Source organism: Scyliorhinus torazame, chromosome 18 (assembly GCF_047496885.1).
Source record: "Scyliorhinus torazame isolate Kashiwa2021f chromosome 18, sScyTor2.1, whole genome shotgun sequence".
Lineage (NCBI taxonomy): Eukaryota > Metazoa > Chordata > Chondrichthyes > Carcharhiniformes > Scyliorhinidae > Scyliorhinus > Scyliorhinus torazame.
The window spans coordinates 91,355,514-91,368,206 of NC_092724.1; the positions used below are offsets into that span (position 1 = coordinate 91,355,514).

At 49.1% G+C, this 12,693-nt stretch overlaps 1 protein-coding gene across 5 annotated transcripts in view; it reads right to left on the reverse strand.

Annotated features, from left to right (window-relative positions):
* Positions 1 to 12,693, reverse strand: part of LOC140395367 (caskin-2-like) — a 463,341-nt gene that overhangs the window by 75,279 nt on the left and 375,369 nt on the right. For all 5 annotated transcript variants that reach the window (XM_072483024.1, XM_072483023.1, XM_072483027.1 and 2 more), the window contains 3 exons: positions 10,076 to 10,184; positions 8,482 to 8,590; positions 5,869 to 5,963 (listed from right to left, as the gene is read on the reverse strand). In XM_072483024.1, coding sequence (XP_072339125.1) covers positions 5,869 to 5,963; positions 8,482 to 8,590; positions 10,076 to 10,184 — 313 coding nt within the window. The remainder of the gene's footprint in view (positions 1 to 5,868; positions 5,964 to 8,481; positions 8,591 to 10,075; positions 10,185 to 12,693) is intronic.

Genomic DNA, 12,693 nt, shown 5'->3' on the forward strand with positions numbered 1-12,693 from the left:
GAATCCTAGGATAAATCCCATCAGGTCCCGGGGACTTATCTATTTTCAGCCTGTCCAGAATTGCCAACACCTCTTCCCTACGTACCTCAATGCCATCTATTCTATTAGCCTGGGGCTCAGCATTCTCCTCCACAACATTATCTTTTTCCTGAGTGAATACTGACGAAAAATATTCATTTAGTATCTCGCCTATCTCTTCAGACTCCACACACAATTTCCCATCCCTGTCCTTGACTGGTCCTACTCTTTCCCTAGTCATTCGCTTATTCCTGACATACCTATAGAAAGCTTTTGGGTTTTCCTTGATCCTTCCTGCCAAATACTTCTCATGTCCCCTCCTTGCTCGTCTTAGCTCTCTCTTTAGATCCTTCCTCGCTACCTTGTAACTATCCATCGCCCCAACCGAAACTTCACACTTCATCTTCACATAGGCCTCCTTCTTCCTCTTAACAAGAGATTCCACTTCCTTGGTAAACCACGGTTCCCTCGCTCGACGCCTTCCTCCCTGTCTGACCGGTACATACTTATCAAGAACACGCAGTAGCTGATCCTTGAACAAGCCCCACTTATCCAGTGTGCCCAACACTTGCAGCCTACTTCTCCACCTTATCCCCCCCAAGTCACGTCTAATGGCATCATAATTGCCCTTCCCCCAGCTATAACTCTTGCCCTGCGGTGTATACTTATCCCTTTCCATCATTAACGTAAACGTCACCGAATTGTGGTCACTGTCCCCAAAGTGCTCTCCTACCTCCAAATCCAACACCTGGCCTGGTTCATTACCCAAAACCAAATCCAACGTGGCCTCGCCTCTTGTTGGCCTGTCAACATATTGTTTCAGGAAACCCTCCTGCACACACTGTACAAAAAACGACCCATCTATTGTACTCGAACTATATATTTTCCAGTCAATTGTTTGCAGGAAGACCACTTGCATTGGCTTTTCCCACCCCGTTTCCCCCAGTGTTTCTGCTCCAGGCATCAGAAACATGGCCAACCTATCATGACATGCAAAGCTGTTTTGAAGCCACAAGGACCATCTATGGTCAGAGGTCAAATGGACAAATTACTTTTTGTCTGCAAGCTGCGTTTATCTTCATCTGTCAATGCTGGTACAAACATTTTGAACAACTCCTCAACCATGAATCCACAGAGGCAGCTGATATTCACCGACTATCCCCCAGAATCCATGGGTGAACCATCAATGATGGTAGAGTTGCAACAAATTGATGAGGGAAAATGAACCCAATTACATCCCAGCAGAGTCTTCAAAGCTGGTATTTTGCTCACCACAAGTCTGCATGCTCTCATCCTATGTAAGGAAAGAGAACTACCCCATCTTCAGGAATGCAGCAAGAGTAACTATCTTTAGGGCGGCATGCGGCACAGTGGTTAGCACTGGGACTGAGGCGCTGAGGACCTGGGTTCGAATCCTGGCCCTGGGTCACTGTCTGTGTGGAGTTTGCACATTCTCCCTGTGTCTGCGTGGGTTTCACCCCCACAACCCAAAGAGATGCTGGTTTGGTGGCTTGGCCATGCTAAATTGCCCCTTAATTGGGAAAAGAAAAAAATAATTGCCTACTCTATAAATTAAAAAAAAAAAGAGTAATTATCTTCAAGAAGGAAGTAAAAATCATGCTGTGGAAATTATCGGGGTATTTTTCTCTGGTCCATAAGCGGGAAAGTGCTGACACAGATTCTCTTGAATCAGCCATCCCTGTGGTTGAGGAAGTCCTCCCAGAGGCCCAGAGAGGCCTTAAACTTTCCCGAGAAACCTCTGACATGGTCTTTGTTACCAGACAAATTCAAGAAAATGTCAAGTACAACAGCCAGAACTCCTCATTGCAATAATCTGTCATGTCTGCAGACTGGCCGAAGTGAAAGATGTACTACAGAACATGTAGTTTAAAATAGTTTATTGCAGAACAAACTGAGTGATAAGATAACTAGGATAAAACAAACTAACAACCAACTAACACTAAACAACTCTTGTGGAACTACTGCAAATACATCTATCTCTCAGCACGATCAACTCCCAACTCCCAGATCACATGGTGACGTGATGAGTTTACAATGCCACCTAGAGACCGGAGGTCGTGCATAATATTATGTACAAACATATTCTCTTCAATGTACACAGGAGCGGTATTCTCTTCAATATACAGAGTGGCAGCTATTCTCTTTATGTACACAGGGGGCGATTATCTTCAATATACACAGGGGTGATATTCTCCTCAATGTACACAGGGGGCTAAAATTCTCTTCAATGTAGATGGGGGGCAGGATTCTCCGCCCTGCTGCACCTGTTTTCTGGGGTGGCGCCACCCCGCCGGCAGTGGGATTCTCTATCCCGGCAGCGACCGATGGGGTTTCCCATTATAGGCACCTCCAAGCCGTCGGGAAATGCACAGATCTGAATGCGCTGCCGGCGGAGAATCCAGCCCAGGGCTGCTACTCAATTCAATGTACACAGAGGCTGCTATTCTGTCCAATGTACACAGAGGATGCTATTCTGTCCAATGTACACAGAGGATGCTATTATCTTCAATGTACACAGAGGCTGCTATTATCTTCAATGTACACAGAGGCTGCTATTAACTTCAATATACACAGAGGCGGCCAATCTGTTCAATGTACACAGAGGCGGCCAATATCTTCAATGTACACAGACGCTGCTATTTCACTTCAATATACACAGAGTCTGCTATTCTCTTCAATGTACACGGGCTGCTATTCTTTTCACTGTACACAGCGGCTGCTATTCACTTCAATGTACACATAGCCTGCTATTCTCTTCAATGCACACAGGAGCTGCAATTCTCTTCAATGTACACAGAGGCTGCTATTTTCTTCAATGTACACAGGGGCTGCTATTCACTTCAATGTGCACGGAGGCTGCTATTCTCTTCAGTGTACACAGATGCTGCTATTCTCTTCAATGTACACAGGCACTGCTATTCTCTTCAATGTACACAGTGGCTGCTATTCACTTCAATGTACACAGACACTGCTATTCTCTTCAGTGTACACTGGGTTGTTATCCTCCTCAATACACACAGGGGCTGCTATTCTCTTCAATGTACATAGGGGCTGATATTCTCTTCAATGTACACAGGGTCTGCTATTCACTTCAATATACACAGAGGCTGCTATTCACTTCAATGTACACAGGGGCTGCTATTCACTTCAATATACACAGAGGCGGCTATTCTCTTCAATGTACACAGAGGCTGCCATTCACTTCAATGGACACTGGGGCTGCTATTCTCTTCAATATACACAGGGGCTGATATTCTCTTCATTGTACACAGGGTCTGCTATTCACTTCGGTGTACACAGAGGATGCCATTCTCTTCGTTGTACACAGTGGCTGATATGCTTTTCAATGTACACAGGGGCTGATATTCTCTTCATTGTACACAGGGGCTGCTATTCTCTTCAATGTACACAGGGTCTGATATTCTCTTCATTGTGCACAGTGGTTGCTATTCACTTCAATGTACACAGAGGTTGCTATTCACTTCAATGTACACAGGGGCTGCTATTCTCTTCAATGTACACAGGGTCTGATATTCTCTTCATTGTGCACAGTGGTTGCTATTCACTTCAATGTACACAGGGCCTGCTATTCACTTCAATGTACACAGGGCCGGTATTCTCTTCATTGTACACTGTGGTTGCTATTGACTTAAATGTACACAGGGCCTGCTATTTTCTTGAATGTACACATGGGCTGCTATTCTCTTCAAATGTACACAGAGGCTGCTATTTACTTCGATGTACACATGGGCTGCTATTCTCTTCAATGTACACTGGGTTGTTATCCTCCTCAATATACACAGAGGCTGCTATTCACTTTAATGTACACAGAGGCTGCTATTCACTTCAATATACACAGAGGCTGCTATTCACTTCAATATACACAGAGGCTGCTATTCACTTCAATATACACAGAGGTGGCTATTCTCTTCAATGTACACAGGGACTGCTATTCATTTCAGTATACACATAGGCTGCTATTCACTTCAATATACACAGGGGCTGCTATTCACTTCAATGTACACTGGGGTTGTTATTCTACACAATATACAGAGGCTGCTATTCACTTTAATGTACACATCGGCTATTCACTTCCATGTACACAGGGGCTGCTATTCACTTCAATGTACACAGAGGCTGCTATTCACTTCAATGTACACTGGGGTTGTTATTCTCCTCAATATACACAGAGGCTGCTATTCACTTCAATGCACACAGAGGCTGCTATTCACTTCAATGTACACAGAGGCTGCTATTCACTTCAATGTACACATTGATTGTTATACTCCTCAATATACACAGAGGCTGCTATTCACTTCAGTATACACAGAGGCTGCTATTCTCTTCAATGTACATAGGGGCTGCTATTCACTTCAATGTACACAGAGGCTGCTATTCTCTTCAATGTACACAGAGGCTGCTATTCTCTTCAGTGTACACAGATGCTGCTATTCTCTTCAATGAACACAGAGGCTGCTATTTACTTCACTGTACACAGGGCCTGCTATTCACTTCAATACACACAGAGGCTGTCATTCTCTTCATTGTACACAGTAGCTGATATGCTTTTCAATGTACACGGGCTGCTATTCTCTTCAATGTACACAGTGGCTGATACTCTCTTCATTGTATACAGAGGCTGCTATTCTCTTCAATGTACACAGGGGCTGATATTCTCTTCATTGTACACAGATGCTGCTATTCTCTTCAATGTACACAGGGGCTGATATTCTCTTCATTGTACACAGGGGCTGCTATTCTCTTCAATGTACTCCATGGTTGCTATTCACTTCAATGTACACAGGGCCTGCTATTTTCTTCAATGTACACATGGGCTGCTAGTCTCTTCAATGTACACAGAGGCTGCTATTTACTTCACTGTACACAGGGCCTGCTATTCACTTCAATATACACAGAGGCTGTCATTCTCTTCATTGTACACAGGAGCTGATATGCTTTTCAATGTACCACAGGTCGGCGCAACATCGAGGGCCGAAGGGCCTGTACTGCGCTGTAATGTTCTCTGTTCTATGTTCATGGGCTGCTATTCTCTTCAATGTACACAGAGGCTGCTATTCACTTCACTGTACACAGAGGCTGCAATTCTCTTCAGTGTACACAGATGCTGCTATTCTCTTCAATGTACACAGAGGCTGCTAGTCTCTTCAATGTACACAGAGGCTGCTATTTTCTTCAATGTACACAGGGACTGCTATTCACTTCAATGTACACAGAGGCTGCTATTCGCTTCAGTGTACACAGATGCTGCTATTCTCTTCAGTGAACACAGAGGCTGCTATTTACTTCACTGTACACAGGGCCTGCTATTCACTTCAATATACACAGAGGCTGACATTCTCTTCATTGTACACAGGAGCTGATATGCTTTTCAATGTACACAGGGGCTGCTGATATGCTTTTCAATGTACCACAGGTCGGCGCAACATCGAGGGCCGAAGGGCCTGTACTGCGCTGTAATGTTCTATGTTCATGGGCTGCTATTCTCTTCAATGTACACAGAGGCTGCTATTCACTTCACTGTACACAGAGGCTGCTGTTCTCTTCAATGTACACAGGGGCTGCTATTCTCTTCAATGTACACAGAGGCTGCTGTTCTCTTCAATGTACACAGGGGCTGCTATTCTCTTCAATGGACACAGAGGCTGCTATTCTCTTCAAATGTACACAGAGGTTGCTATTCACTTCAATGTACACAGAGGCTGCCATTCACTTCAATATACACAGAGGCGGCTGTGCTCTTCAATGTACACAGGGTCTGCTATTCTCTTCAATGTACACAGAGGCTGCTATTCTCCTATCGTTACTTACCATGATAACATCCCCGGCCCTGATATTGAGTGAAGTGGGGTCATGCATGTTCCAGTAATCCTTGAGGGCTCGGACCTGCAGGATTCCAGAGGCCTCTGTTGGGAAGAGAATCTCAGACGATGATAAACAGTATGACTGTACATGAGGTTCAACATTCCCAAAACTGTATTCTATAGCAGCCACCTTGGTACTAAGTCAAATTACTCGCTGCGTGTGTTGGCTGGTTATATGAATCCAGGTTATTTATTTGTAATTCTGTACTGTACCTGATGGAATATATTCTCCCTTCTGTATCCCAGCCCCATTTGTCTAATTTTGTGGAGACGTAAAGAGTTAATGTTTTGAGTCCACATGACCCTTCTACAGTTAGGTAAGGTCACGTGGACTCGAAAAGCTAAGAATTCCTACCGTGCAGAAGGAGGCCATTCAGTCCATCAGGACTGCACCGACCCTCTGAAAGATCACCATAACTAGGCCCAGTTCTCCGCCCCTTAACCGCATAACCCCATCCGACCTGCACATCTTTGGACTGTGGGAGGAAACCGGAGCACCCGGAGGAAACCCATGCAGACACGAGGAGAACGTGCAAACAGTCACCAAAGGCCCGAATCGAACCAGAGTCCCTGGCGCTGTGAGGCAGCAGTGCTAACCACTGTGTCGCCCTCTTATTCTCGCTCCACGGATGCTGTCAAACCCACTGTGTTTATCAAGCATTTTCTGTTTTTATTTTGGATCTCCAGCATCCGCAGTATTTTGCTTTTATTTGTCTAATTCTTCATCATTCAGCTTCTCCCATTGTACATGAGGTCACCACAACTTTGGTTGATCACTCTTCCCCAACTCCTCCTGCCAGTCACCCATTCCTTCTCCAATCCTGCTGCATCCCTCGCCACCGCATCTTTCCAACTGTTCTTGAGCCTTCGTTTTCTCCTCCTTCCTGGCAGTCCCACCTCCATTACTCACTTCACTGCCTTTCCTCTCTCTCTCTCTCTGATGACTATGCCATTTCAACCTCTTCTTTCTGACACCAATGTGCTAATCTTATCCTTTCCTGTTACTCCTCATATACATCTCAGCATTTGCATCTCATTAGTATCCAGTTGTTGTTCTCTTGCCTTGATGTTGCCCACGTTTCTGTACTAATTGACATAACACTCCACTGCACATCTTCCAATTACTCCAACCAGGGCTAATTTGTTGCTTAATTTTCATTTTTCCATCTTCTGCCACCCCTGACCTCAGATACTTAGAACTATTCACTTTCTCCGAGTTCTTCCCGTGTAATCATTACACCTTCACTCTGATCCTCTTCCCCAAACCCAAACTAGCAGCCTGTAAATTGGGTCACTGGTTCACTGATCTTCATATTTATCCCAGTGCTTTTCTCCAGCTCTCCAGATAACCGGTCATGCTCTCAACATCCCCACCTAATAGCTCAAACATTGTCGACCATGGAACTTTCCATCTCACTAGCTCAGTTCGAACAAACATGACAATAGGCATGGCATGTGGTGCAGTGGTTAGCACTGGGGCTGCAGCGCTGAGGACCTGGGTTCGAATCCCGGCCCTGGGTCACTGTCCGTGTGGAGTTTGCACATTCTCCCCATGTTTGCGTGGGTTTCATCCCCACAACCCAAATATGTGCTGGTTAGGTGGATTGGCCATGTTAAATTGCCCCTTAATTAGAAAAGGAAAATAATTGGCTACTCTAAATTTAAAAATAAGGAAGAGAAAGGGCAGGTGCAGACCCGATGGGCCAAATGGCCTCGTTCTGCACTGTAGGAGTTCTATGGATCCTCGGTGTAATCTAACTTTGGCTTTGTAACTCTCACTCTCTCCCATACAGCTTCTTATTGCCTGGCACTCCTTGCACCTGTCCTGTAATAGTCATACATACTTCTCAATGACTGCACAAATTCTAGCACATCTCCAGACTGCCTCTCTGGGCTCCCAGATATTAGCCTTCTCTAGATCGATGACTATGATCTTCATGTTGCGTAGGCTATCCCAACATTTCTCCATCACCTGTCTTTAAACAAGAATGGCCGCTGTTGGGAAGCTTTTCCCAAACCAACAGACCTCCCAAAACGTCCAGCAGGTTCTCAAAACCCAGTAGACTACCCACAACCCAACAGTATGCTTCTGTACAGCCCAGCAGTACATTGAGGGCAGCACGGTAGCATAATGGTTAGCACATTGCTCCACAGCTCCAGTGTCCCAAGTTCGACTCCCGGCTTGGGTCACTATCTGTGCGGAATATGCACATTCTCCCCGCGTCTGCGTGGATTTCCTCTGGGTGCTCCGGTTTCCTCCCACACTCCAAAGATATGCAGGTTAGCTGGATTGGCCATGCTAAATTTCCCTTAGTATTCAAAAGGTTGGGTGGGGTTACTGAGTTACAGGGAGGGTGGGGGGTGGGCTTGGGTAGGGCTGGTGCAGACCTGATGGGCTGAATGGCCTCCTTCTGCACTGTAAATTCAATGAAATTCCCCAAAAACTCAGCAGCAAACTCCAAACAGCGACATCCTGCCAAATTGACAGTACCCTTCCGTTCATATCGACCCATTCCCCACCCCTGGTACCGGTGTCTGACACTGCCCCATCCCCATTTACCTCTCAGTAGTTGCTTGATCTCTTTGCTGGCCTGAGAGGTGGTGAACTGGTTGACGATGTCCAGGGCTGTCTGGTTGTAAGTATTCCTGATGTTGACGTCAATGCCAGCCTGCAAAGAGGAATCGGGGTTGAGTTGGGGTAAATGCTGAGGTCAAACCTCGGCCCTCCTCATGTCCCGTGCCCCCCCCCCCCCCCCCCCGCCCCCCCACTGCCCCCATTGAAATAGCTGAACACTTCGCTTTGCGGACCTCTACTCCATCAACAGCGGAAGTGCTCGGAATGATCATCGCCCGGTTCTGACCTAAAACAGCAATCAAGGTGCTATTTACATCGTTAAACATTCAGTGCTATTCGCGACTCCTCGGCTACTGAAGCTGGCCGTGTCCAAATGCAGTAAGACCTGGACAATGCTCAGACTTGGGCTGATAATTGACAAGTAACATTCGTACAACACAACGCCAGGCAATGATTATCTCCAACGAGAGAGAATCCAACCAGGCCCCCTTGACATTCGATGGTATTACCATCGCTGAATCCCCCTCTATCAACATCCTGAGGGTCACCATTGGCCAGAAACTGAACTGGACTAGATACATAAATACTGTGGATACAAGAGCAGATCAGTGGTTGGGGATTCTGCATTGTGTATCTCACCTCCTGATCAAAATACCTTTTCACAATCTACAGGGCACAAGTCAGGAGCGTGATGGAATATTCCCCACGATAGTCCTCAATATCAGGCCCCGCAAGGCTGCGTACTCAGCACTCTACTTTACACCCTGTACACACACAGTGCTGTTAGAGAGAGAGTTCCAGGATTTTGTCCCAGCAACAGTGAAGGAACGATTATATATTTCCAAGTCAGGGTGGTGAGTGACTTGGAGGGGGACCTCCAGGCTGTGGGGTTCCCAGGTATCTGCTGCTCTTGTCCTTCTAGATGGTAGTGGTCGTGGGTTTGGAAGGTGCTGTCGAAGGAACCTTGGTGAGTTGCTTGTAGATGTTGCTCATGAAGGCCTTCTCAACCTTGCCCCTCGCCTGAGGTGTAGTGATCCTCAGGTTAAATCACCAGCAGTCAGCTCTCTCCCTCAAAGGGCAATGCAGCCAATGGTCGTCTGGGACTGTGGTGAGTTCACCTTACACTGCTGCTACTGTGCGTGGTGTTGAAGGGAATGAATGTTTACAGTGGAGGGCGTGGTGCCAATCAAGTGGGCTGCGTTGTCCCAGATGGTGTCGAGATTGTTGAGTGTTGTTGGAGCTGCACCAGTCAGGTGTTTTCATTCAATAATGATCCAGGAAAGGGATTGCAGAGACTGGAGCTGGAGGGAATGAAAGACAGTGGGTGGTGCACGGAAAGCTCGAGCCAGAAGAGTAAACAAGAGGGCAGGAGGGCACGAGAGACTGGGGTGTTTGCGGAATGACAATGAGGTGAAGCAATGGAACGATCGATTGGGAGAAAGGCAGCCAGAGTGTGTCAGTGTGATCGGGGGTGTTGGGAGACTGACAGCTCCTTTCCTCTCTCATCAGTTATTAGAGAGTTAGTGGACTCAGAGTATACACGATATTCCAGAGTTAACCGCACGGTGACCAGACTTACGTCCAGGAGCAGCCGAACCACCTCAGTCTTGCCGCACAGTGCTGCCTCGTGCAGAGCTGTCCCCGTTTTAGCCACTTTGTTTGCATCAATCCCGGCCTTGATCAACAATCTGAAATGAAAAGAGTGTCAGGATTAACTGGGCTCTAATGAGCTGCATGCAGTTAGTATAATGGGAATTCCAGATGGAGGAGTTCAGGGACACCACAGACAGAGCGCACAAGGAGGGTGCAAGAGGGTCTCAGAGAAAGCGTGCAAGGAATCTCCATGGAGAGGGAGTGAGGGGATCCCACAGTGAGGGAGTGAGGGGATCCCGCAGCGAGGGGATTCTGCAGTGAGGGGATCCTGCAGTGAGGAAGTGAGGGGATCCTGCAGTGAGGGAGTGAGGAGATCCCGCTGCGAGGGGATTCAGCAGTGAGGGGATCCCGCAGTGAGGGAGTGAGGAGATCCCGCTGCGAGGGGATTCAGCAGTGAGGGGATCCCGCAGTGAGGGAGTGAGGAGATCCCGCTGCGAGGGGATTCAGCAGTGAGGGGATCCCGCGGTGAGGGAGTGAGGAGATCCCGCAGAGAGGGGATCCCGCAGTGAGGGAGTGAGGGGATCCCGCAGTGAGGGGAGCTGCGGTGAGGGAGTGAGGAGATCCCGCTGCAAGGGGATTCTGCAGTGAGGGGATCCCGCAGTGAGGGAGTGAGGAGATCCCGCTGCGAGGGGATTCTGCAGTGAGGGGATCCCGCAGTGAGGAAGTGAGGGGATCCCGCAGTGAGGGGATCCCGCAGTGAGGGAGTGAGGGGATCCCGCAGTGAGGGGATCCCGCGGTGAGGGAGTGATGGGATCCCACAGTGATGGGATCCTGCAGTGAGGCAGTGAGGGGATCCTGCGGTAAGGGGTACCCACAGTGAGGGGATTCCGCAGAGAGGGGAGCCTGCAGTGAGTGGATCCCGTAGTGAGCGGATCCCGTAGTGAGCGGGTCCCGCGGTGAGTGGATTCCACGGTGAGTGGATCCCACAGTGAGGGGATCCCTCGGTGAGTGGACCCCACAGTGAGTGGATCCCACAGTGAGTGGATCCCACAGTGAGGGGATCCTGCAGTGAGGGATCCCACAGTAAGGAGATCCCACAGTAAGGAGATCCCACAGTAAGGGGATCCCGTGGCAAGGGGATCCTTCAGTGAGGGGGTCCTGCAGTGAGGGGGATCCTCCAGTGAGGGGATCCCAAAGTGAGGGATCCTGTAGTGTGGGGATCCCGCAGTGTGCGGATCCAGCAGTGAGGGGATCCCACAGTGAGGGGATCCCGCAGAGAGGGGATCCCGTAGTGAGGGGATCCCACAGTGAGGGAATGCCGCAGTGATGGGATCCCGCAGTGAAGGGATCCCAGAGAGAGGGATCCTGCAGTGAGGGGATCCCACAGAGAGGGGATCACACAGAGAGAGCATCTCACAGTGAGGGAATCCCACAGTGAGGGGATCCCGCAGTGAGGGATTCCCACATTGAGGGATCCCATAGTGAGGGGATCCTTCAAAGAGGGATCCTGCAGTGAGGGATGCTGCAGTGAGGGAATCCTTCAGTGAGGGGATCCCACGGTTATGGGATCACGCAGTGCGGGGATCCCACATTGAAGGGATCCCACATTGAGGAGATCCCACAGTGAGTGGATCCCACAGTGAGGTGATCCAGCACTAATGGGATCCTGCAGTGAGGGGATCTCATAGTGAGGGGATCTCATAGTGAGGGGATCCTGCAGTGAGGGGATCCTGCAGTGAGGGGACCCAGCAGTGAGGGGATCCCGCAGTGAGTGGATCCTGCAGTGGGTGGATCGAGCAGTGTGAATCCCAAGGTGAGGGGATCCCGTAGTGAGGGGATCCCACAGAGAGGGAATCCCGCAGTGAGGGAGTGAGGGGATCCCACAGAGAGGGGACCAGCAATGAGGGGATTCTTCAGAGAGGGGATCCTGGAGTGAGGGAATCCCACAGAGAGGGAATCCCACAGAGAGGGAATCCCACAGAGAGGGAATCCCACAGAGAGGGAATCCCACAGAGAGGGAATCCCACAGAGAGGGAATCCCACAGAGAGGGAATCCCACAGAGAGGGAATCCCACAGAGAGGGAATCCCACAGTGAGTGTATCCCACAGTGAGGGGATCCCACAGTGAGGTAATCCCGCAGTGATGCGATCCCACAGTGAGGGAATCCCACCGTGAGGGGATCCTGCAATGAGGGGAAGGGGATCCTGCAATGAGGGGAAGGGAATCCCGCAGTGAGGGGATCCCGCAGTGAGGGGATCCTGCAGTGAGGGATCCTGCAGTGAGGGGATCCTGCAATGAGGGGATCCTGCAATGAGGGGATCCTGCAATGAGGGGATCCTGCAATGAGGGGATCCTGCAATGAGGGGATCCTGCAATGAGGGGACCCTGCAATGAGGGGATCCTGCAGTGAGGGGATCCAGCAGTGAGGGGATCCAGCAGTGAGGGGATCCAGCAGTGAGGGGTTCCCACAGTGAGGGGATCCAACAGTGAGGGGATCCCACAGTGAGGGGATCCCACAGTGAGGGGATCCCACAGTGAGGGGATCCCACAGTGAGGGGATCCCGCATTGATGGGATCCCGCATTGAGGGGATCCCACATTGAT